Source organism: Strigops habroptila, chromosome 7 (assembly GCF_004027225.2).
Source record: "Strigops habroptila isolate Jane chromosome 7, bStrHab1.2.pri, whole genome shotgun sequence".
NCBI classification, from domain to species: domain Eukaryota; kingdom Metazoa; phylum Chordata; class Aves; order Psittaciformes; family Psittacidae; genus Strigops; species Strigops habroptila.
Genome location: NC_044283.2, coordinates 46,805,846 through 46,831,734, shown reverse-complemented (window position 1 = coordinate 46,831,734; position 25,889 = coordinate 46,805,846). Strand labels below are relative to the sequence as shown.

The following is a 25,889-nucleotide window of genomic DNA, read 5'->3' as shown; positions in this document are numbered from 1 at the left end:
TACAGCACACTTTACACAGTTGTGGAGACCCGTTTCTGTGCCAAAATGCCATAAGGGTAGCCACTGGACAGATACAAGTCTTCTGCACCATTTGTGCCACTGTAAATGCAGACGCAGCAAAGGAGCATCTTTTAAAACATCTGCTGTCTATTTGCAGGTGCTTTTAACCAGGCTTGGTGGGGTGCCTCTCTGCTGTCATTGGAACTGGGGCTTAGATGCATCTAAAAATCAAGTGTTAGTCAGTAAGAACCCAGCATTAAAGTGCCTTTGCAAGTAGGTCTCAGGCTCCTAAATCAGCTGAATAGTCTTAGTGGTGGAGATTTGTTTCCTGGAAGATGGGATTGTTCAAAGACTCAGCTGTGTTAGTCTTTAAAGAAATAGCATTAAAGGGCCATGTCAAGACTAGATTAAGCTTCATGGTTTGTATGTGCTATTGCAGGGCAACCTTTCAGAGGGGGCAGGCAGAACTGAGGTTTCCAGTAAAATCTGTGACATGCTTGTGAAGGAATGTGCGATCAAAATACAGCCTGGCTAGTCTGTACATGGGGCAGAACAAGTGCTGCAGACATGGGCTGCTCCAGCTACATTTAAACTTAACAGTTAAACCAAGCAAACACCACTGCATGCCAAGCACTTAGTTTTTTCTTTTGTATCAGCACAGTGCTTTGTTTGATCTCCTTTTTCCCACCCTGCCACAGCCCTGAATACTTTTATTTTTAATCTTCTGCAATTTGAGTAATTTCTGAATAGAAATGTGAGGTTTCTGGAACCTCCAAGAGATTCTGGGCTCGGGGAGTTGCATCCAAGTGGTGTCCAAATGTTAGTTTGTTACAGTTCTGAAGATTGCGTATTGCAATGGAATTTGCATTGGCTTTTGTTTAGCAGTGATATGAAGTACGATTTAGATAGTTTTGCCTGGTTTAGTACTGTGATGAGTTTGTGCAGCAAAGATGAGCAGTTTGCAGAGACAAGGGGATGAGAATGCTGTGGTGGGAAGGCAGTGGGACATCCCTTGGCTGGGGGAAGGAAGGATGCAGAGGTGCACAAGGATGCACCCCTTGGTGCATGGTGTATCTCATGGAGCAACTGCAAGAAAGTCTTTCATCTGGGGAGCATCATGTATGTCAGCAGGAAGTGTGAGTAGAGGCAGAGGGAGGTGAGTTTTATCCCAGAGGCCACCTTGAGGAGCCATGAGGAGAGGTAGGGTTGACTGAAGAGTTGTGGGAAGGGGTTTGCCTGCAAATCAGGCATCTGTTTTACCCTCTGTTTGAGAAACCTCCATCCAAGGATTCCTGAAGTGGGGTGTTGGAAATGGGAATGAAAGCTCAAGCAGAGAGACCAGTCTACTGCACTCCTCTAGTTTAAGATCTAATGGCTATTAGCCCTGACTTTAAAGTACATAATGTTGCCCTGATTTTATGACTCATCTTTCACAGCGAGTGTTTTCAGTACTATTAGCAATGCTGCAGTTTGGAAGTCAACCTGGGGTTGGAAACTTGGGAATCACTGGCAGCCCTGTGGCATACGTGCTTGATGTGCAATGCTGCTTTTAGTGTGTGACAGCTCATGTAATTGAGGACGCTGCCTTGCAAATTTAAGTTTGAATTGCAAATACCATCACGATTCTTCTGTTTTGGGAGAGGTGTCTGCATGGCTTAAAAGCTGCTCTGCTGCTTCAAGTTTGAGTGTGGGTGTGAGACGAGGGTAGATATTCAAACCAAACGTGAATTCAGATTGCAGACCATGAGAGCAAACTGGAATTACTGGCCCCCAAGGTAGGGTATCTCTCAAGAGAGGAACTGCGTGTGTTCCCTGCCAAGCCCTCCCCTCTGCTTTCATGATACCAAGTGATGTGTTCTTGCTTTGGGGAAACCAAAGTGGTTTAGATCTGCTTTTTCATGAGAGTGGGAAGAGAAACAGTGAGGAGGAGAGGAGGGAAGTGGCATTTGGGAGGCTTCAGGCATGGTGGGGCTGACTGTTGTGCCTTTGATGCACAGGCTGGGCAGTACTTCAAAGAATGATTTCTTTTCTTGTTTTCCTGGGGTGCATGGCAATCGCAGCTGGACACAGGGATGTGTTTTCTGATTCTTAAACACCAGAGGAATTTATTGCAAGTACATTTTGAACTATGGAAGTCTAAGGACCATCTGTCTTGACTGTTTTAGTGGAAGTAGGGACAGCTCACAGTGGCTGCTTGATGGATGGGTACAGAGTTTTTGTGTCTACCAGTGACTGCAGCCTGCTTACAGCTGTTCTGCCTTTGTAAAGGAAGTCACTGATCTAGCTGGCACAAGCCAGTTCTGGCCTGGTGCCTCTGCCTCAGGTAGGTCTGTTCGACATCAATATGGGCACGCTTAGCAGAAGAATTGAGCCCTTGCTGGGCATGGATGCTGCCATCCCATATTGCCTTTGAGAGCAGACCCTACCTGCCAAACTGATATCAAGAGATGGTGCTATTGGATCTCAGCTGTGGCTGGGCTACACTGAGGACATGGCATGTTGATGGCCGGGGAATCTGCCCGGCTGAGGCCAGTCATGTGTGGAGTGGAGCCAGGAGGAAACTTGAGTTGCTCTGAGCAAGCTGTTGGGGAAGCGTTCCTCGGAGCTGGGCACATCTCCGCACCTGGCTTTCCCCTCTCGCTGTGCTGGGCTCGTCTTGGCTGGGACTACGTGCTGCAAGGGTGCCAGCAGTGGGGAGCCGTGTCCTGGGTTCAGCTGTAACACTTATTTTTCTCCTTCCTAATAGCTGGTGCTGTTGTGGTTTAAGTCCAGCCAGTAACTCAGCACCACGCAGCCGTTCACTCACTCCCCCAATAACTAAATAATAGTCCAATAACTAAAGTTTAATATAAAACTACTACTAATAATAATAATAATAAGGGAAATGACAAGGAGAGAGAATATAAAACTTAAAGGGGAAAAGGAAAATAACCAATAAAGACATGTGATACACAATACAATTGCTCACCACCCGCTGACCGATACCCAGCCCAACCTGAGCAGCGATCTGGGCCTTCCGGGTAATTCTGCTCAGTTTATATACTGGGCATGACATGCTGTGGTATGGAATATCCCTTTGGATAGTTTGGGCCAAACAGAGACAGGTGTCCTGTCTCTGCTTCCTCTCAGCTTCCCGTACCCCTCCTCACTTGCAGAGCGTGAGAGACTGAAAAGTCTTTGATCAGGGTAAGTGCTACTGAGCAACAACTAAGAACATCTGTGTGTTATCGGCATTATTTTCAGACTAAAGCCAAAACACAGCACTGCACCGGCTACTAGGAAGGAGAAAAATAACTGTTACAGCTGAAACCAGGACAGGCTGCCAATTTGGCACTTTAGCAGCCGAGCTAAGGCACTCATTTAGCAGGGGGATACCATGCGGTGCGAGAGCCCCCCACTGCTACTGACTCGATACAGATATGGTACTGCCTCCATTAGGGAATAGCTGATGGCTGGGAGCTGGGATCTGTGCGCTCAGCAGTGTATAGTGTGGCCCAGAGCCCTGACAGGACACAGCAGCAGTCCCACAGCACCAAGGGAGAGGGGTATTGGGGAATCCTCTGGTAAGCTAAGAGAGGCACCCTGCAGCTGGCCAGCCATCTCAGAGCAGCAGCGTCTCAAGCTCCTACCTAGCTGCAGCTTAGAAACTGCAGTACAGGAGCAATGGCTGGACAGGTGCAGTGGGCAGGGTTACTCAGGGACGCAGCAGGAGGTGACATACAGGTTCAGAAAAGGCCAAGCACACTTGTCTGTGGCTGGTTTGAGGTCCTCCCTAGAATCTCTTAGAGAAGAAATACATAAGTGATGCAAAAATTATGCTTGTGGCAGTGCTTTCAAGCTATTTTCTTTCTGGTTCGTGCTGAAGAAGGTGGTCTTGGCAGGGTCCTTGTAGCATTGTTCTGCTTGAACTGGAAGACAGCTGCTTGTTGGATAGCTTTCTGGATGTGGGTAGCTGTAGTATGCAGATGTGAATAATAAGGCTTGTATCTGTCTACTGATTTGCTGCTGATGCTGCAGGTCAGCTTCTTCCCTTTCATGGAGATTGAATGCAAACTTCTGCATCCCATCTGCCTCCAAAGCCTAATTAAAACACCTACTCCTAAAACCTCCATCTCATTAGGTTCCATCTAGATGCTATGAATCCCTAAGGAGCTCTCAGGTCTGTGTGCAGTGATTCAAAGCAGAGATGGGAACAATGGCAGATGTTACATTTGTGTTCAGCAGTATGTCTCCAAGCTGTAATCACCAGGACATTCACTATGGTTACATGCTTGAGACTTGCTTGGGTTGAAGGACCAGTAAGCCCTCTTACAGTGCTCACTTGCATTGGTCATGGACGTTTACCTGGTGATGCAGAGGGGAAGGGCATGTTAAAAGCAAAAGCTGCAAAAACTGCCTTGCTGATGCTAAATGTTTTCCTTGTTTTCCCCTATTCACAGGAGAACTGCTGAGTCAGCCGAGACCAGAGGGACTGACGGAGATCATCTGTCCCAAGAACGGCAGCGAGCGAGTTAATGTTGCCTTGGTTTACCCCCCCACTCCTACTGTGATCAGCCCTTGTTCCAAGTGAGACCTGAAAGCAGACCCCCATTCCCCTGTCAGTAGACACCAGAAAGCCTACATAACACATGCCCTCACTAAGCACTTTTGCTGGAAGGGAGCAGCCCCACAGCCTGGGGGCTGTTGTAGATATAGACAGCCTGCTCAAAGGATAAGAGGTGCAGTGAAATGGGTTGAGGTGTTCCATCAGCTGTGTTGTGGCAGATGCAAGACACATAGTGGTCAGGGCAGATGAGATAATACAGTCATGGGCAGGTTTAGGTCAGGAACTCAAGAGGTCTCTGTGCTCCCTCTGCTCCAAGCAGGGCCACCCTCACAGCCAGGTCAGGTTGCTTGGGAGCTTGTATAGGCAAGGGCTGATGACTGCTAAGGATGGAGGTGCCAGCACCTCTCTGGACTATAGAATTACACCATGCTCCTGAACACAAACTTTTTTTTCCTTCTGTCCCATCTGAGTCTCCCATCTTGGCTTTCATTGTCACAAAGACACACTACTGGCTTGTGGTCAACATGTTCTCCACTACATCCAAAGCCAGCTGGACCCCAGGCTGTGGTGGTGCATGGGCTTGTCCTGTTCTAGGTATAGGGTTATGCACTTGTCCTTGTTGAATTTCACAGTACTGTTGTTGGCCCAGTCCTCCAGACCTGGTGAAGTCTCTCTGGGCAGAAGCTCTGCCCTCTTCTCTATCAATAGTGTGCATGTGCTTCACTCCAAAAAGTAGGGATGTGCTGGGAAAACAGAGCTGTGGTGTGGTGGGAACAAATATGGAACAACATTGACAAAACCAGCCAGTGCCTTGGCTTCTTGATGCATAGGTTTTCTTGCAGAACAGAAATGCAGCCGTGATCTGTTCCCCTCGGGGTGCCACAAGGAAATTTGGCAGGGAGCTTAGAGAAGCAAGCCAAGCGTCTTGCTAGTGGCTGCTGCTATGCTGCATGTGAATGTCTATTACTTTCTCTTCAGTATCTGAAAGTACTTTGAATGCTGCTCTCTGTTCAGTACCTTTTCACCCCAAAGTATGCTCTCCTGCTGGAGGGTAGCTTCGGTGGTGGAGGGCTCTTGAGCTGTGTGTGAAGTTGCAGTGCCCACCTGGGGCAGGAAGCAAGGCAGCTGCCCTGATACCGAGCCACAAGTTGCCATGGTCTATTCATTTGCTCCTCCTATGTGTGTACTTGGCCCAGCATATTTCTAACCCAAGGCTGCAATTTGTGTTGTACTGTGCTGTCAGGCTGTGCCTGTGCACTTGCCCTCGGTCCTCCAGCCTGCCTTCCACAGCGTCTAACAACTGTGTCCCAGTTTCACAGTCACTCTGCTGGCAGGAAACTTGTGTTCTCAGGAAGGCCTGTGTTACTTGTAAAGATCTTGTCCTCTCTATTTAGAAGCCTAGAGAAAATTGTGTCTCTTAGATTATTTATCACATGCACTATGAACCCTGCTGCTCGTGCTACATTATGTTTTCTTTACCTTCCAGATAAATTGTCAGTGCTGGTGCCAAAGGTTTTCCACCGGGCAGAACATGGCTGATGCTCTGCAGTGCTCCCATCTCTCCAGTTGTGGAGTTGCATGCTGACGGGGATTGATGGGACTTTGGACTCTGAAATGCTGTGGGGCAGGGGGAGCTCCCAGGTGGGGGCCTCGTGGCTGGAGTGGACGCAGTCACCTGGAGGTTGGGGGTGACAACAAGGCATGAAGCAAAATGATTGCTGCAGATGGCAGGGCCGCTGGCCAGACGGAAAGCACTGGGGATAGGATTCTGTGGACCCATTGATCACATGTTGAAAACCCATTTGGATCTCATGATGAATGTAAAAATGTTCTTGGTACCATTTAATTCAGACCTGCTTGGAGGAGAGTCTCTTGAAATGTGCTGTAGCGGGATTCCCTGGATTTGTTCCTGGACAAGTGAGTTTTGTGGCAGTTGGACAAGGCTTTGTTGGGGAGGGGGGTGATGCTGTGACGCCTTTAAAATTGCTCTGCTGCAAAACAGTTGGCTGTGTCCCACACACAGGCTTGGGCAGTAGCCGGCAGAGCGGGAGGAGAAGCAGGCTGGGAAATGTTTCCCGCCTTGTGTGTCCACATACACTATGCCATGAAGCAGTGAGGATGTGTTGTAATCACACAGGGACCCAAGAAGGGCAGTCGCTGTGTGCTTGCCACCTGCCATTTCTTCCTTATTGGTAGCCCCCAATAGGTCGTGGTCTGCCATGTCTGGATGCTCTGGAGTTGCCATTACAGCACGCTCCATACGCTGCAGCCCCTAGACCAGTAGAAATCTAGATCTGGGTCCTCTTCCTAGCAAAGCTACCCGGGCATCTTTTCGTGGACATCTAGTGAAGCAGCCTGTGCCTGTGTTGTACAAACTGTCCCTGGTCCCCCTGGGCTGATCCTGGCAGCCATGCTTCATGAGCAGCCATTCTTTTCTGGGCCAGATGTGGGAAAGGGCAGGTTGAGCACTGACACTGCAGCCACTGGTTTCTCTCCTGACTAGGTGGTTTTGAGAGCTTCTGAGATGTTGCTGTCAGTTTGTGTCCAACAGCTGAGCCCTGATAGCTGGGCTGTATGAGTCCTGCTCCATGCAAATACTTGATTTAGTGTAAATCAAATAGGAGGCAGGCATTTCCAGAGCCAGGATCCCTTCATCAGATGCTGGTGAAGGTCTGAGAGATGAGGGACTTAAACCCTTGCCCTGTGATGGCAGACCTGGGATGGGTGATACTAGTAGAAGGCAGTCCCCACCCGGATGCAGGCTGGCCAGGCCAGTACAAGACAGTGACATGCATCCTGCCAGCGCCTGCTGCTGTTGCACAGGTGGCATTCCCCTGGCTTCTGGTCCTTCAAATACCAGTCTCCTGTACGGGCCTGCACACAACCCTGTTAGCAGGAACTAAACACTGGGAAATGCAAGGCAGAATCCACTCTGCCAGGAGATTGTGGAGGCCAGGTGGAAGAAATCGAACCATAGTGCTTCATGTCAGGGGGGGAAACTGCCAAATAAAAGTTATCAGCTCCATCAGCTTCATGTATTCTCGGGGTACCATTCCAGCTGGGAGGAGAGCTTGCGCTCAGATTTCATGTGTTGACCTGCCACCTCTGGCATTTGAACCTTTCTTTCACAAGCATTGACTGATTGTGCTTCTGTATCACTGTAGATAACTTAGAGACTAGAAATTTCCTGTGGCATCTGGAGGGAGTGGAAGGGGGGTGAGATCTTTGAATGGTGTCAGGAATAGCGCTGGGAAACTCCCTTGTCTGGAGTCTTGCTGCCTATGGGGCATAAAGGGCCCTGGTATAGTCAGAACTTGTGTTAGAACATTCCCTGCTGTCACCTCCTGTGCTGGGCAGCCTCCTCCTCTTTGCTGCTACTCACCTCTCTCTTTCCATTCTCCGTAGGAAGAAACTAGCGATCTGTTGCTGTGACGTTGCGTGGAAACCACATTGTAAAGAAACCACAAACTGGAATCCTTTTCCAGCCGGAGGCCTGTTTCCCAGTGCGCCCATCTGGTCTGGGATGCGTGAGCATTGAAAGAGTGAGAGGACAGAGCAGACGTCTTGCAGCCTGCTCCTTGGGACCGCAGCCCTCCTGCCGGGGCATGCCACCTCAGCGGGAGCACCTGGCCTGTGCAGGCACTCGGTCTGCGCTGAAGCCGTAACGCCGGGAGCGAGGCAGTGTGGAGATCAACCTAGTTGGGTCTATCTAATATAAAATAGTGATCGCTCATCCGCCCACTGTTTGGTAACTGGTGTAACTGTGTTTTCATCTGTATTTTTTTAATATGCAAAAGCCATTTAATTTTCTATGCAGTTCAAAAACGTCTCCCCTTTGCAACTGCCAGGTGGGAGATCTGTGCAGGAGAACCGAGCCAAGTGGCCGAGAGTCCTTTTGATTTTACTGTTGCTCTCTTTTAAGGATGCATCCTGGAATCCTCTGCACACAGTGTCCCTTTGCTGAGCTCCTGCCTCTTAGAGCCCACTTAACATCCCTGAGCCCCAAGGATGAGGGCCCCATATTTCTGAAGGATCTGTCATTTTTCATGAGTCAAGCCAGAAAGAAAGAGGGCTTGAAGGCAGTGCCCTAAGAGCAGAGATACCTGAGTTCAGAGCTTGTATTATATACCTTTTCTTGTCCCTGCTCAGAGAGTTATTGAAACTGAAACAACTAAGGCCTCTGCAGAGCACTCTGCAGCCTTTACTGAAAGTGTGTTATGAATAGGGCAGAAAGGACTGGGGCATAGTTGTCCCCCTGTGGAGCTGACAGTGAATTTAACCTCTTTGGAACAGGAGAAGAATCTCCTGGTACTAGATGTCTACGTCACTCGTGAGGACTGTGCTGGTTTTGCCTGTTGGTGTGTAGACCCCATGTTTGCTGACCAGTTCATACTGAAACTGGTGCAGACAGGTTTGGAAGCAGAGCTGGCAAGTTGCTTTGCACTGCAGGACTTTTAGCAGCTGGATCATGTCCTAGAGTACCCTGTGTTATGCTCTGAAGCAAAACCTGGGATTCAAACCTGCATCCGTCCAAGTGAAACTCCCAGGATAACAGCTTTGCCTTCTGCTGGGTCTGTGTAACGTGAGAAATTGCACGTCCCTAAGCAGCACACCATCTTGTTGAGGTAGAGTGAGAGGGAGCCTCAAGAGTGGTGCTGCACATCTAGTTCATCTTAGGGCTTGCAGGGTGCTTGGAGGCCCCTGGCAACTGCAGAGGGTCCTGGGTGATGGGACACCTTTGCTTTTACTGTGCTAAAGGCAAAGAGGTCAGAGAAATACAATTGTTTCCAAGCTGTCGCAACTTCAGGATGCATTTGACTAGTCTCCTTTTGTGTTCTTTCTGTATTCTGTCTCTGCTCTGAGTTTGGGGGACTCAGCTTTAAACAGAACTAGAGACCAGGCTGGGATCTAACCTGCCTTGTGGTCTCTCAAATCAGATGGAAAAGAGTGGGGCTGCGGAAGCATGGGTTATCTCCCTTGCAGCATCCCCCATGCTGCGGTTCCACGGTGGCTATGAAAACTCAATAGTGTATGTGGGTGCTGCTTTCCCAGGAACCCAAGATGTGCTTGGCTGTGCTGTAGCACCAGAGCTTACATGGGGTTCCTGTTCTCTTCTCTTTGTACCTCTGAGGTAGTTAAAGTTTGTAATAGTGGCTCCTTACTGTGAGGAGTCAGATACGGTTGTGTTAAAGGGAACTGCAAATGGTTTTTAGGAGCTCGCTAAGTGAGGTGAAAACCCGCCAGCTCCCTTCTGCAGAGCCAGATCCCAGAGTCCAGCTCCTCGCGCGCCCTTTGGATGGGATCTTGGGCTGGCATCCTCAGAACGGCAGTGCGGGGAGGTGGGGATGCTGCACTGCAGTAAGCACAAGAAGAGGCAAGCCACAAGTGGGCCCCCGTGTAGCACTCATCACGCGCTTCATGGCTCAGTTCACGGACTGTAATTGCAGGTATTCATATACTCGACACCACTGGGCAGGACGCTGCGCACACGTACATGCATGCCCAGATGCACAAGCACCACACCCACACTTGCCCACACATCCTCGCCAAAACGACTGAGAATAAAAGTGATCTCAATCTCAAGGAGAGGTCTGGCTCTTTGATTTGGTTTTGCTCTTCCAGCACCTCTTTGGGCCCTGCCTCTGGAAGGGTCTGCGCCTAATTGTATATCCAGGGGTTCCCAAACCCAGGAGCTGGAGCTGTTGGGAGCACTGTTAGCAATGACTCACAAAATCATCAAGAGATTTGGCATTGAGTGGGTCTGAGCATGGAGCCCTTGTTTGGATTAACATCTGTGAACCACTGCCTGCTCCAGCAAGGAAGGTGATTTCTGGGCAACGACTTTCTCCCTGCCGTGTTCAGGGTATCTGTGGGTTTGTGAGGCCAGTGCAGTTTCTCATTGGTACCATGTCTGTTTCCTTGCAAAGCTTGGTTCCTTGTAACCCTGCTCAAGTGCCACACTTCTCAGAGGCAAAAGCAGTAAGACTGATGGCCCTCTGCTTGCCAACATGGGTGAGCGGCAGTGCCAGCAGGGTGAATTAAAAGTAGGATGCAAGTCCCTTCCCACACAGCCCCAAGCAGCTGTGTGTGACCCCACTTCCATCACCTCTCATCTGGAGGAGACAAGACTGACCTCTGTGGCAATCCCACTGAACACAGTGGTGCTGCATAGCAGGTCATGGGGAAGGGATGGCAGCATCTGCAACAAGCTGCTGGTGTGCCAGCGTGAGGCAGGAGGCGAGGCTGACCCCCAGCCACCAGAGGGCAGATGAGGAGGTGCCTGGGTATTTAGGGGCTGGCATGTGTGGAGGTGTTGGGGTGGCTGTATCAGTCAGGTGGGTGCCACATACACAATCTGCCTGTCACTGAGGGACTGAAGGGGTGTCTCTGAGGATGGGCCTGAGCTGTACTGCAGAGCTATGGAAAGCACCAGTGGAAAATTAACTGACACACAACAGAGAGGCCTCTTGCCTTTGCCTTCACCTCCTGGCTGCAAAGACCCCTGTGCCATCTACCCTACCCGCTTGTTGGCTGCAGATGAAGGGCTATGGGGAAGAGCATGCGAGGCAATTTCACAGGGCAGGGAGGGGATGGGGCCAGCTGAATCACGCCGGTAGCCACGTCCTGGCCTCCCACACTTCATGGGTGTCCCAGATCCACATTTGGGATACCATGTGTAAAGTCCCTCTCACAAGGAGAGGGACGTGGAAGCATAAACAAGGTGTCTGTCCAGTGTAACTTCCCCATAACACACCAGAGCTTCCAGAGAGCTGCTATGACCCCAAACCCCGGAGGCTACTCCGCCAAAGCTCGGGACGGGTACGGCAGGAGCACGGCGGCGGAGGACCTGCCGCAGAGGCGCGGCGCTCGGGGCTGAGGCGCTGCAGCAGGTTTCTGTCCCAGAGCGGTAAGGCGGGAGCGGGGACCTCACAGCGAAGGAGGAGGAGGTGGTGCCGGCGGCAGCGGGGCCGTCCCACCGCCCAGGGGCGGGGCCCGCTCTCTCCCCGCCCCCCGACGGGCGCCCGTCCCGCCGCCGCCGCCGCCATGGAGGAGCAGAAGGAGAACCGCCCGCAGGCCGCCCCGAACGAGGCGCCGGCGCCGCCCGCCGCTGCCGCCCGCCCGCCGGTGAGTGCGCTGTGGCGGCGGGACGCGGCGGGCGGCCCCGCTTCAGCCGGGCATGCGCCCGCGCCCCCGGCCCGCGCTGCCCCCGCGCATGCGCGGAGGGCGCCCCGCGGCGCGCCCATGGCGGACACGGCGCCCGCCCCGGCCCGGCCCTGGCGCCCCGTGGGTCCGGCGGGGCCCGCCCCGGTGCCCAGGGGGCGCTTCGGTGCCGCGGGCCCTTCCGCCTGCGCCCCAGCCTGGGGAGGCCCCGGCGGCGGCAGCGGGCCCGGGAGGGCCGGCCCCGCTCTGTGCCAGCCCCACAGAGGGCGCGAATAACCGTTTGGAGTCGAAGTGCCTGTAGTTCCTCTTCTTAATTTACTCTTTTATTTATATCGCACATATGGGACATCTGCCCGTGTGTCTCAGTCGGTGTGGAATCAGTAAATTGGAGAGGGCGGACGGGGCCTTAGCAACCTGCTCTAGTGGAAGGAGTCCCTGCCCGTGGCAGGGGGTGGAACTGAATGGTCTTAAGGTCCCTTCCAACCCAAACCAGTCTGTGGTTCTGGTTAGTTAAGGAGCCGAGAGGAATCTCTTGATGCTGGATAAGATTTTGCCGGGTCGTACCAGAGAACTAATTTCTTCTGTTGAAACTGGGACACCCATTCACGGTTTGTCTCTCAGAGCTGCTGACCAGCATGACTTCAGACACGTGCATTGGTATCCCCTTATTCTGTCTGTCAACACTTAGGCTTCAGTACTGATTTCCTTGCCTGTCTATAAGCTAGTTCAGCCAGTTTGATCACGAGTGAAGCAGAGTGATGCTTCACTGCGTTTTGGTGCCAAAATGATGTGTAAATGTTAATGCTCTAGCCTCTTGGTTTCACCTTATCTGACCTGCACGTTTCTCTTTCTTCTAGGGTAGGCAGCATTGTAGGATCAGTGACCAAGAAACTAATGGGAAAAAGTCAGCTGCCAGTCCAAATGACTTCAGTGATCCGGTTTACAAAGAAATTGCCATGACCAATGGTTATATCAACAGAATGACCAGAGATGAGCTCAGAAGTAAACTTGCAGAGTTCAAGCTTGAAACCAGGTTAGGCTGATTTGTAAACCTTTTGGTTTATCTTTGAGAGCAGCCAAGCCACAGGGGATGGTTATTACAAAGTTTAAAAATACACCACAAAGCAAAAAGCAGACACTTCACCAAACACCAGCTGGTTTGTGTGCAGTCGTGATGCAGCCTTTGTTGTTGGATTGTTGCATGTGATGCTGCTTCATGTGTTATCAGGAATGTGTGCTGTCTCAACTGCTAACACAAAGAAGTGGAGCAATATGTAACTGTAGGGTACTTCTCAACACATATTTGGTCAAGAAGAACTGCAAGGGTTCTCAGGTGGTGGTGCAGACCTTCAGGGTATAGAAACTCGCTTCAGAACATACATGGTTTTATTTACTGTACACACTACAGATCTGATACTGGCTGGAACCGCTGTGGTGATAGGGCTTGGAATTTAATCGATGCAGAGGACAGGTACCTTTAGATGGAGGGTTTGCTAATCTGAATAGATGAGATGATAGCATAATGAGAGTAGGTGAACGTATTATTAACTGGATATGTGCTCACTGAGGAGGAGGAAAGGGCTGGGAATATAGAGTGCTTCCTGCTCTGTCTGAAATGACCTGCAAGACCCTTTGATATTGCTGTGGCCAGGCAAATTTGGGATGTTGAAAAGGTCATCTGGGAAAAAACAAAGTGTATTGTGTCTACTGGCAGCAGGAATGAGGAAGTGGTAGTGCGGGGGGGGTAGCAAAGTGAGAAGCTACTGCTCTGGAGGAGGAGGGAATATGAAAGGTGAGAGTATGAAAGGAGAAGTCTAGCTTTCTAGAGAAGACGACGACTGTAGGGGAGAGGATGTTGGGGGGGGGAAGGAAGGAACAGAGGTTCCTTTGAACAGAGTGACAGAAAAGAAAGACTTGTGTGGGTGGGAAGTGCAGTCTGTCTGCACATGTTCTGATGCAGAGGTTTCTTTAATTCCTCCTTTGGTTAAATGGATTTAGCTCCTCAGGGGGGAAAAAATTACCATTATCTGATAATTATTTTTTTTTTGTTAACCAGGTTAGATTTGTACAGCTATTGAGCAGTTATTCTGATTTAAAACCAGAAAGCAGAACTCAGATAGTTAAGGATGTGTTCGTGGTTTACTCCTCACTTATTAATTTTCTGTTTGTTTTTATTCAGTTGTAAATGCAGAAAGCTTTAAACTTTAGCTAAGCTAGACTTATCAGTATATTCAGTTCAGTTGGTGGGAATATGTCATACATATCAGTGTTATTCTCAGGCTAAAGTTGAAAACGCAGCACTGCACCAGCTGCTAAGAAGGAGAAAAATAACTGTTACAGCTGAACCCAGGACACATGTAAACAAATAGTGCATCACCTCAAATGTAGTGAGCTGAGCAGATTGCCACACACCAATCCTTTTCCTTGGGGTTATTTTGATAGCAGATCATCTCCTCTGTCAACTTCCTTTATAAGTTTGATGAAGAAAAAGGTGATTTTCCCTTCCATCGCCTTCCATACTGTCTCAACTGTGAATGAACTGATTTGAATTAAACTAGATTAATAAACCAGAGTGAAAAAGACTTAGCTGTGTTTGCAGAAGCAGCTGATGTTCTCAAATGCAGGTTTAGTAGTCTGATTCCATTTTTTTCCTTGTGGATCACTGGGCTGCTTTTCTGATAATACCACTTGCTACAAGTAACTATTACGGCTTCTGTGATTTCATTTGCAATGTGTAACTTTAAAATAACTTTCTTGGAAGAGTAAATTATCCTGGTTTATTCAGCTCTGGTTTGGTACATGGCAGTTCTGGCACCTGCACTTGCATATTATAATGTTTATATTAAAAAGATGCAGTAAGTAACTTTAATCACTTGCTACTGTGAATTCTTGTGTTGGCCACAAACCTCCTGAAAAGCAGGATCTCGACCAGGAAGTTTTTCTGACAGCTGAAGTCTCAAGTACTCTGTTTGAATGGAGTTACTCAAGCTCAATTTTAAATTTAAATTGAGATGAATTTAAGATGTGGGTGTTTGTTTTAGCTGGATTCTGCATTATCTGTGCCACTGATGCAGAAATATCTCGGGCATCAGTCACTTCAGGCAGAGGGCACAGGGAAATACAGGTGAAGCAGTATTGTGCTTCCAGGTCCAGAGGTCATCTAGGAGCAATCTACAAAGACTTGGGCTTTGCAAAGGCTTCGGCTGCTGGGTTATTTGGGGATGGGGTGGGTGGTATTGCAGCCTCTGCATTACCCCAGATAATAGAGCATTAACTGTATGGTAAAATTGAACTCAGACTGTGTAAGTGTTCATGTTCAAAATGAGGTTCATAAATGATAAACGTCCAAATGTTAAACAGTGCTTCAGTTCTTCAATGATGAAATAATTAAATGTGAGTGTGATCTTTGTTATTTTCCTCATCTCTTTAGAGGAGTGAAAGATGTGCTGAAAAAGAGACTGAAAAACTATTATAAGAAACAGAAGCTAATGCAGAAGGAACCCATTAATAGAGACAGCTGCTATGACTACATCTGTGTTGTTGACTTTGAAGCAACATGTGAAGAAGGAAACCCACGTGAATTTGTACATGAAATAATTGAGTTTCCTATTGTCTTACTAAACACACATACCCTGAAAATAGTAAGTGATCTGATTATTGATTTATTTTTTTCTTCCATAAAGACCTATCCTCTGTGCCTCCTTACGTACACACAGAACTTTCTTTCTGTTCTTAAAGCCTCTGGAATAGATCATGCTCTTGCCGCTGACTCCTCCTATTGATATGAGGGACTTTCAGTTTCCCAGTCATCCTGCCCCCCCTGCCCATTTCCCTGCTTTCAGATCCACAAAGCTATTTCTAGGACTCGAGGGATTCACCATAAACAAGAATTGGCAAATTCAGTGGTCCTGTGTGAGGCAATCTAGAAGAGAGTCATGCAGAGGCCTAGAAAAGGTGGTTGAGTTAACTAACATTCCTTCTTGGCAGGCTAGACTATATCCACAGTGTACCCGCCAGATTGCCAGCTGTGTAACCTGATTTTAAACATACTTAGTAGGCATTTGGCAGCCTTGAGTGCTCTGTTCCAGTACCGCTTTCTTTTAGGAAAAACGACTTGCTGTCTAACTGAAACTGTAACTCAGTGAAACGGAGGAAGTGCACCCACCTCTACCTAATGGTTCATTTATCAAGAACTGCTAAGAGGAGGAGGATTTCCAGTAACCACTGTGATGCTGCATTAGAGTGTAGCTGCATTTATCACTAACTGCAGAAAGAGCATTGTGCATGTTACCAAGATTGCTTTATTACCTTTAGAGTAGTAGGAAACAGTGTGGGTCTTTTCCCCTCTGTCCAAAAAGGTTTGTGTAGCAGCAGAGGTCTGGGGCTTTCTTCTTGCTATGGAACTTGCATGCAGTCTTTACTCTTGCACTGCTTAGTCTCCCAGAGTGAGGTCATTGTGTTTATCTCTGGCTGGCATCCAGAGATGTGTGACTTGCAGCCTCTGAGATGTGCGGGCAGTTGCCTTCCTTGAATTAAAGTATCAGGCTTTCATCATGCCTCTCGCTTCTCTTTTCCTTACTCATGCTCTCCTTTTCCAGAGTCTTCCCCTTTATTGCAGTCTGTCCTTCTCCCCTCTTATCCACATTCCTGTTTGTTGGTGTCTCCTGGCTGAGAGGAAGGACGTTCTGGTTGGAGAGCCATCTGTCTGTCCCATTGGGAATCTCACGATGGTCAGTGAGGAGGTTCATATTGGCTTGGGAAGTGCATGCACCTTTTTGCTTCCAGCAGGACACAAGTAGTTGCTATTGCCTTTTGGCTACAGGCAAGCCCAAGAAGTTGCCTTGCAGGCTATATAGTGTGCTGTCGCTGAGTGAGTGATTCTCTTATTACAGGAGGACACCTTTCAGCAATACGTGAAGCCAGAGATTAATCCCAAGCTTTCAAACTTCTGCATCAGCCTGACAGGAATCACCCAGGTACTTTGCACTTTTGTTTCTTCAGGAAAAAAAAAATAAAAGAGATGTGATGTTGATGTTTCCAGACTGGTAATCTTTCTTGGTAATTTTTCTGTAAGACTTATTCCTTAATTCTTGTTTTCCCCTCTTTCTCCTTATTATCACAGAATTGATTTCCTAAGTTGGTCATTTAGATGTTTTTAAAGGACTGTAGGGCAAAGCGTTTACTTTGTAATCCATGTGCAGAAAATTAATCTTTAGCAGAGGAAACCACCTTTTGAACTGCATTGGTTCCTCTTCTAAGATTTTTATTCTAAAGGGTTTAGAGTCTTGCAATGGCTTGTGATCAAGTGACTTGAGCAGGAAGGACTCTGGGAAACAAGCTCAAAGGCTGTAATCCAAGTTCAACAGCTGACTAACTTTGTTACCTTTATAGATGCTATTTGGAGGTCGGCTCTTTTAGTGATGCTTTTATGGTGCCTGTTTTTAAGTTTAGAAAAATCTGTCCAATTGTCTGCTTATCTCAGTGTGTAATCTGTTTCTAAAGACTTTTGTGAAGCCCAGTTAGTGAATAAGTGATTCGCTGACTGCCTATATACCAATATAGTTCTTACACTTCATGCTGGTTTGGTTTGGGTCTTTTTATTTTAAAATGTTCCTCACTGATGGTTTCTTTTGTTCTCTTAGGACATTGTTGATAAAGCTGAGACATTTACTCAAGTTCTGCAGAATGTCATAGAGTGGATGAGACAGCGAGAACTGGGAACAAAGTATAGCTATTCCATGTTGACAGATGGGTATGTCCTTATGCAACCTTCCGCACAATCTAAAAACTGCAAAACAGTGCTTAACCTTTGTGAGAACATTGTTAAAGGTGGATCATGACACTGCCATTTTGCCATTTTATTACAGTTTTAGCTTTTGGGAAAATAAGATGAACTAAGCAATTTGAAATGAAGCTTAAATCCATTAGATGGCACTGTTTCTTTCCCAACTCTCTCTATGCAACTAAATGATACTGAACTGACTTTTTCTCCTTTTTTGTTGTTGTGATTCTTTGTTTACTTCTAGCTTTCATATGGCATATAATACCTGAAGATAACATTGTGCAGTTTCAGATCTAAGCACCTCCCATGCTCTCCTGAATCTGAGGTTTCAGAGATGTGTGGTGGTTGTGTTATATGCTATGTGTGTCACTGTTACTGTTAATACATCCTGCATATCCCTCCAGAAAGCGCTAATGGATTATGCTGTTTATAGAACAAGGAGAAATGGCTAGCACAGAAACCTCTCTGTGTGGCTCTTGGTGAGTCCCACCTCTGACAACTTTTGTGTGTGAGGGATTGACTAGTCCTTGAACTGCCACCTGAACTGGCTCTCCCGCAAGGTCTGTGTGCAAAATCAAGTTCCCTAATGAGTGCAGAGTGAACAGATCTTGAGATCTAGATGTATCTGTGGTGCAATATTGTTCTTGTGACCTTAGCTCTGTTACATGTTGAAAGGAACTGTTGAGCCTTATGTAGTACTGGCGAGGGAATTTTTCTGTACGTGGTGCTTGCTTTTTAGCTGTGAAACGTTATTATTCTGTTAATGTGTCTGCTTTCCTCCTTCTCTTGGAATGAGGTATTTAAGTAGAACAGGGAGTTTTTAACATTAGCTGTGATTGTGGTTTAAATCCAGCTGGCAACCAGGTATCACGCAGCCACTTGCTCACTCCTTACCCCAAGTGGAATGGGAAGGAGAATTGGGGAAAAAAAGTAAAACCTGTAGGTTGAGATAAGAACAGTTTAATAATTACAATAAATATAATATAATAATACTACTAGTAATAATTATGATGCTGAAAAGGGAAATATAAAGGAGAGAGATATAAAACTAAAAGGTGGAGGGGGGAACTCAAACAAACAAACTAAAGCCCCTCAACCCAACAAACAGCAGTGATGCACAGTACAATTGCTCACCACCTGCTGACCAATACCCAGCTGATCTCTAAGCAGCAATCGATCCTTTCTGGCCAACTCCCCCCAGTTTCTATACTGGGCATGACATGTTGCGGCATGGAATATCCCTTTGGATAGTTTGGGTCAGGGGTCCCGTCTCCGCTCCCTCCTGGCTTCTTGTGCCCCTTCTCATGGATAGAGCATGAGAGACTGAAAAGTCCTTGATCAGGGTAAGTGCTACTGAGCAAAAACTAAAACATCAGTGTGTTATCAGCATTATTCCCAGACTAAATCCAAAACACAGCGCTGCACCAGCTACTAGGAAATAAAATAACTCTATCCCAGCTGAAACCAGGACAGCTGTGTTGAGGGATGATGCATTTTCACGTTTCTGTGCCTGTTTTTTGTATTCTGCTGTTCTGGATTAAAAGGGCAGTCCTCTGCTGCTCTGCTACAATGACAATATTGATACAGAGGGAGATAGATCCCAAAACAAAATTGGAGTTTATGAAAAAAGAGCGTGGGGGATCTTAGTATGACTTCCTAATGCTTCTGTCAAGTAAAACACAGATAAAGAGTGGTTTGGAAAATAAGGTATCATAGGAGATGAATGGATACATAACAGAAGCTTTTTTCACTAACCCATCTTAGCGACTGAGGAATTTTTTTTTAGTCATGAGACTTCTTACTCAAAACTCCTAAAGATTTGGGCAATAACTATAAATGACAGGTCTTTTCAGCTGAAGAACCCGTATCATTGAAATGTGGTTGTATCCAGTGTGAACAGTGAAGGCATGTAGAAGCTGTCACACAAGATTGGAGGTGTACAGTTTAGATCCGTGACACCTTAAAAATAAGGAATTAAAATAATGTCATTCCAACTTTAACTAATGTAAGAAACTGTGGTAAATACTGCTATTTGACTAATTTTTTACTTATTATTAGGTTTCTATTTTTGGAAGCAACAGCAATTTAAAAAAAAAGAAAATGCTAAAGCAAAACTGTTGTGAGACTGGTTATATTACTGGGCCTAGAATGTGTCTGGAGTTCCCCTCCAGAGGAATCCCCTCAGTGAAATTCCTCAAGGAATATAGGTGCAGCAAAACCTCTGTCATATGGGTGAGACTGCATAGATAGCTGCAAGGGGGGGGAAAAGGGCTTTATTTTAGCTTGAAGCCTAGAAACTTGCTGGGGTGGTTCCCTTCAGAAATGCAGGCTTGAAGTGCATAGGGTTATAGTTTCATCTTCTTTCCATAAAGGTCTGGTTTCTCCTACAACTAAATGCAGTCTTGTTTCTATGTGAAGTAGAGAGATGAATGCATATCCAAGTAATCAGGAAAATCAGGAAAATTTAAGGTGTCACTTGCTGCATAAGCATCTAGTTTATTGGCAGTTTTTGGAGTAGATGTTACAGGTGGAGAAGTTGGCATGCTGTTTTTTGTTTTAACTATGCTGGCCATGAAACCGTACTAGTGAAAACCTTGCTCATGTCATTGTTTGTTCTCGCCATGATTAACAAATTCATATTAAAAAATTCTTTACCATGACTGTAGGAAAGGAGCTTTTCCTAAACTCTTTTCCTTCTACTAGTCACCAAAGAAAAGACAGCTTTTTGTGCTACAGGTGTGCAATATGTAGAAAGCAGGGCGTATGAATTATGTATTGCTAATGTTTTTCTCTTTTGACTTTTTAAGGTCTTGGGATATGAGTAAATTTCTGAACACCCAGTGCCGTATTAGCCGTATCAAATACCCTTCTTTTGCCAAAAAGTGGATCAATATTCGCAAATCATATGGGAACTTCTATAAGGTTTGTACAAATTGTTGTTTCTCTTGCGGGAAGATTTGGTTTAAAAGTCTAGAATGTCCTGTTGTGCTTGTCATCTTTACTTGTGTAGTATAAAATTATAGTACTTAAGCAAGTTGCCTGGGGCCTGATTTTCAAATCTTCTTCATGCCCAAATCTTACTTTCCTAATTGAAGATCATATAATTTACTGCATTTTGATTGTAATCTTGTTTTCAAGAATGAGGTGCTCCACGAAGGATTGCCTAACGATGTCATACCAGTGCTCTTAGATCAAGTTTGTCTTGAAGTAGTTCACCTGAAAAGACTCTGTATTGATTTTTTCCATCATTTTTTTCCTGTTTTCCTGTAATATCGTATAAAACTGATTTGCACCACTACCCTCAGATATCTCTGCTTTTGACCGTGTAATGGGAGACGTGGGAGAGAAAGATTAGGGGATACTTAATGCGGAATCAAATTGTCAAGAGAAAAGTAGCACCAAGTTCAGTGCTGGACCTTATTACTGCTTTCAGATTGCCATAAAAGGGGTTATTGGAGATTCTAGCAAATTCCTAGTCAGTCTACACTAAACTATTTGTTTGAACATGATTTCAGCCTAGCTTATGATCTTCTCTTGAAGGGCTTTTCCATACTTACTGTAACCTTTAGGAAAAAAAAAAAGGTTAACATCTAACAGGAGAAAAGCTTTACTTTGTGCTGGGCAAATATTACAGGGTTAGTCCATGTCTCCTTCTGTTATTGTGCCTTCTCTGCATACGCATTTCTGTTGGAAACATGCTGGAGCACAGAACAGTCTTGTTAGTCCTATCAGCTTTAACCTGGACAGACCTTTCTCCTTTCTGTGTTGAGCAGTAAGTGCTCAATGAAGAGCAATGAAAGATTGTAACTGAGAAGGAATCAGTTTCTTTTTATTTTCTGTGAAATTTTTTTACATGCAAACTATTTAAGCATTTATGGCTGTTCAGTGCTTCTGTTTAGCTATTCCGTGCTGCTGTTGAACCTGTTGTTGAGTAATAATAATAGATAAAATTAATGACAAGGAACGTATTGTAACTTTCCTGTGGAATATCCCACAACATGCAGTATGTCTCCCCTGCCCAGTTTGCGGGTGTTGTTTTTGGAGTTGCATATTGCCAGGTTTTTGCAACTGTGCAGTCACCATTCCTCCTAGCTATTACATCCAGTAGTATGGTGCAATATCCTGGAACTTGTCATATCCCATGTTCCCCCACCCCAACCACCACGAGAGCAAACTCAAATTTTCCTTTAAAGTTATGTTTTCCTGTGACCCTTCCAAAGAACAAAAATACACTTAGTGGTTAATCAGAAGAACACTTGGGGCTTTTGCTGGTGTAGCACTTTGCACTGGTAAGTCAGTTAAGCTTCCTTGTCTGTTCATGCTGTTGATCTGTGTAAGCATGGGCTGCTCTAGGTGTTCTTGATCAGTTCCTTTGGTGTTTGGAGGCATCCAGAAGCTTGACATCAGTGAAAATCAGTGAAAATCAGGAGCCTGGTGCTTCTTTAATTGCTTAGCATTTAAAAGGAAAACCAAAATCTGATACCCCCTGCAATGCCATTTTGGGTGGTAATTCCTTTTATATGAGGATGATTAAAGCTAGCTGGACCATGGCTTCCACTGTTGCCAGTGCTGGGACATCTCGAGCTGGTGCTGGTAATGGTGAGAGGCTCTTGACATCATTCTGAGTCTAGACAAGCCCCTGTTGACTATGTCTCCTCTGTAAAAATGAGAGTGTCTGTCTCACCAAGGTGCTTTGAAGTTAAATTGTTAGTGATCTGTCAAAAGGCAACATGAAAGTAGTATGTGACTTAAGTAAACTTAAAATCTGCATATGTTTCTGCGGCATTGTGTTACATGTAAAAGACTTGGTACAGAACCTAATTCTTGAATGCGGTTCACTTTCTCCATCAGGTTCCTAGGAACCAGACCAAGCTGACAATGATGCTTGAAAATCTGGGTATGAATTATGATGGGAGACCTCACAGTGGACTTGATGACTCTAAAAACATTGCGAGGATAGCTATAAGGATGCTACAGGATGGCTGTGAACTGCGGGTGAATGAGAGGATGCATGCTGGACAGCTTATGACAGTCTCCTCCTTGGCCCCCTTAGAGGGAGCCCCTGCTCCACAGATGCCCCGCTACAGGAACTAGCAGTTCAGGGGTTCTGCCTTAGGAACTGCTCCCAGATAGCCATGAAGGACTGTTACAAAGCTTATTGAACAGACGCCTCTGCCAACCTCTCTGCAGTGCAGAATCCAGAAGCACCTTAACTGATCATCTCTGTTGAAATAGTGTGGAAGCTCTTCGCTCTTTGCAGCCTGTGTTACAGCATTGTTTTCTTTTCCTACTGATGATTTTTTGTTGTTGCTTGCAACTTAACCCAGCAGTAAGGTTGATATGTGGGATCCAGGCAAAGTGTTAAGCTTTTAAGAACATGTAATTTAAACACATGCAAACATCGCTTTGGCCTGTGCACGGCTGTTCCACCCCAGCCTGTGGATAGTATGTATTCGCTAAGCCTTACTCTTGATGATATCTAGCATCTGATTATTCATTGCACACAAATAAGACATGGCTGGAAGAACTGAAATAGTGAGTGGTTGGGCTGGCCTTTCCTGATAAGGCAGTCTTCTAAGGGCTTCTGCTGGTAACTTTTGGGGCTTTTTTACAAAGTCTAGAAGAAATGGGAGAATGTTCATCAGTTCTAAAGCAGTAGAAAAGTATTGTGTTGTTTGGGTGTTGGTTTTGGTTTTTTTCCTTTGAGGGATATGTTTGTCTGCTTCCACATCAAATAGAAGAACTGTGTATCGAATAAAAATTCCATTAATGATGTGGCATGGCAGTACTCTCCTTTTAACTTGTATTTAAAAAGAGAAGGACCCAGATTTTCCCTTTGAGGATTTTATCTCCTATTCCTGCTACATTCATAGCTGCACTTCATTTAATGTCACTTTTAGACATTGTCAGCCATTTGGAAATGAGTGAAGTAAAAATAGGTTCAAAACATGCCAGGTCAACAAAATTTTGTCCTATTTGGTTATTACGTAAAACAAACTAAGAAGCTTCTAGTTCATAGTTAAATACATGCTCAACTATTTTTGGTAACATCCTGCACCTCTGCCACCATGAAGCTGTGCCTTTTAATACAATTTTATTAGTGAAAGCCACATCTAATAAGTAACAACTTCTGCTTTTGTCCTAGGCCCCAGATACGGTGGTACTCGAAAGAGGCCACAGTGTTAATTTGCTTTGCGTCCATGGGCTGTTAATGAAGTACAACATTAATGTGATCAGCTTTGGATTAGAATGGCTTGTTCTGAAATGTGGAATGCTGTGTTTTGGTTGCTCTTACTCAAAAAAAAAAAAAGAAGTTAGCTTGGTATCTCTATATTACAATTCAGTCATTCTTCCTATGACTTACATCCAGGAAACAAAATAACCAAGTCATAATAAAGCTTTGTTGAGAACATTCGCTGCTTGGCTAAAACTCCTCCCAGCTCCCCTTGCTCTTCCGACTGCTAAATTGGATCAATGGAAATGTGAAAACTTTATTTCAAATTCATGTAAGAGAGAGAAGTATTGGTCAAGCCTCCATTGCTCATATGTAGGTGGAAGCAGTTCTCTTTCCAGAGTCACAGATTTGGACAGCCACAACTGCTTTAGAATGATGTTCATTTTTTTTCTGAAAGTAAATACTTGTTGAACTTGCAGAGTTTTTACTTTAAAACTTCTAAGTTTCCTTTCTGTATTTGATGTATTTTCAGAATTTATATTTTTTTTATTTTATTCTTTTATTTAGAATGATAAAATCCAAATCTCTCATATGCTTACTCTGAAAATACCATTCATTTGTTAGCCCATGTTTTGTACAAATTGTTAATTACATATTTGCTTTTCACTATAGCAACCGCACTCCTCTTTTCTGAAGAACCATGGTAATTTACTTCTTTCGAGTTACTGCAATGCACGTTCCTATGATAAAATTGAGTCTAGCTCAGCAGATCTCCCCTTGGGATGGGGGCAGTATCACAGACTTTGTCACTAGTCTTTTATTTACAGGTCTATAACCAGGCTTACAGACCAATGAAAAGCTTTGTTACAGATTATACTACAGGTTTCCTAAGTGAAGAGCTGTTGTAATTTTACATCATTTATTTTAAGTACTGAGTTGTTTATTTTTGTTAAATAACTTCAGAAAGATATTTTTTAGGTAAGGGTTGAATAATAATTGTTTTCTGTTTACTGCTTGAGTAGTTTTTTATCAGTGAGTTGCAGAAATCTATAGAATTATTCCAGATATTATTTTATCTAAATTGAATTAATGTCAAACTAAGCTGTAACTATTTTCACAAAATGTCCGATTCGGTGACTTTGAAGTGAATTTTATGAATGTTTGCTGATTTATTTGAAATGTAAAGAAACTTATTAAAATAAGTTGGTATTTATTAACATGTCAGGATATGAATTCACTCTACAAAGCATGAGATGACTCCAGCAGTCCTGGGGGCCTTGGACGCAGCATGGCCCATGGTTAGTCTTCTCTGATGGACTAGTAACATTGCCATGTACAGGTAGCTTAAATCTCACAAACGTAACTAGTTCACAACATCCAATAACAGGATAAATCTTCCTGCATGGTTCATACTAAAGAGGAAGGAGGCACTTGAGGGGAAAAAAAAATGTGGTATGATGATTTTAGTAGTGACACTTGTGTTCAGCCAAACAGTGTTTTTTCAGGTTGATCTCATTTGTTTGTCCACAGAAGCTTGCTGAGTGCATCTCTGCTGTAATGAATGCTTTTATTTATTAGAGGAGTCATCCCATGCTGGAAAAACTAATTGACAACCATGTAAGAAACAATCTCTTTTTTATGCAGAAAAAACCCATGCAGACACTCTCCTGCTGAGATAGTAAGAGGCCTTGTTTTGTTGTCTTTAATTTCACATTTCAGGAGCTATATTTGAGCAACTCTAATGCTACTGCAGACAGACTTTAGAAAAACCGCTCACAAACTTTAAACAAAGGAGTTGCAGGCAAATTTCAACACAAGCACTTTCAAGCAGATTTCTTAATAAGTATTTATATGGATATGAGAGGCATTCACAGAATCTTGGGGTTGTGTTAGAGAGAAAAAAGGTTTCTCAGGCAGGTTAAAGGCAATAACCTCTCGCAATGAACAAACACTGGAATAAATGTGGCTAGTTGCATGGGGAAGAAGAGGTCACAACAGCTTGTTGCCTCCCATCAAATTCCTAGTGCAGTATGGCTACAGGGGCAAGCCTCAGCAGGTCAGTTGTCCATAGAAACTGCTCCTGCCTGTGCTTGTCTTATAGTAAGGTAATTTAATGATTCAGTTTATCAAGGAGGTGGTTGTTTCCATATTTTGTTGGAAATTAACATTGCAATGAGGAGGGGACTGTTCTCAGCAGTGGAAGTAAGTAGAAACCCCAGTTCACC

General features: G+C 45.4%; 2 protein-coding genes across 4 annotated transcripts in view; both read left to right on the top strand.

The window, feature by feature from the left end:
- The window catches only part of MFHAS1 (malignant fibrous histiocytoma amplified sequence 1), a 35,417-nt gene extending 25,288 nt beyond the window's left edge, over window positions 1-10,129 (top strand). Inside the window, exons 2-4 of one of the 2 annotated variants that reach the window (XM_030492269.1) lie at window positions 4,440-4,597; window positions 6,033-6,463; window positions 7,952-10,129. In XM_030492269.1, the coding sequence (XP_030348129.1) occupies window positions 4,440-4,570 (131 nt within the window). In that variant the 3' untranslated portion in view covers window positions 4,571-4,597; window positions 6,033-6,463; window positions 7,952-10,129. The remainder of the gene's footprint in view (window positions 1-4,439; window positions 4,598-6,032; window positions 6,464-7,951) is intronic. The other variant, XM_030492270.1, reaches the window with a different exon arrangement.
- Window positions 10,130-11,562: 1,433 nt separating this feature from the next.
- Window positions 11,563-24,877, top strand: ERI1 (exoribonuclease 1). Of its 2 annotated transcripts, XM_030492272.1 has the most exons (7): window positions 11,563-11,671; window positions 12,565-12,740; window positions 15,138-15,348; window positions 16,600-16,683; window positions 17,350-17,459; window positions 20,297-20,411; window positions 22,341-24,877. In XM_030492272.1, exons 1-7 carry the CDS (start codon window positions 11,591-11,593, stop codon window positions 22,581-22,583), a joined length of 1,020 nt encoding a protein of 339 aa, XP_030348132.1. In that variant the 5' UTR covers window positions 11,563-11,590; the 3' UTR covers window positions 22,584-24,877. The 2 variants fall into 2 exon arrangements, with proteins under 2 accessions (XP_030348132.1, XP_030348133.1); XM_030492273.1 differs by lacking the exon at window positions 12,565-12,740 and having other exon boundaries at window positions 11,653-11,671; window positions 22,341-22,760.
- The last annotated feature ends 1,012 nt before the right edge of the window (window positions 24,878-25,889 follow it).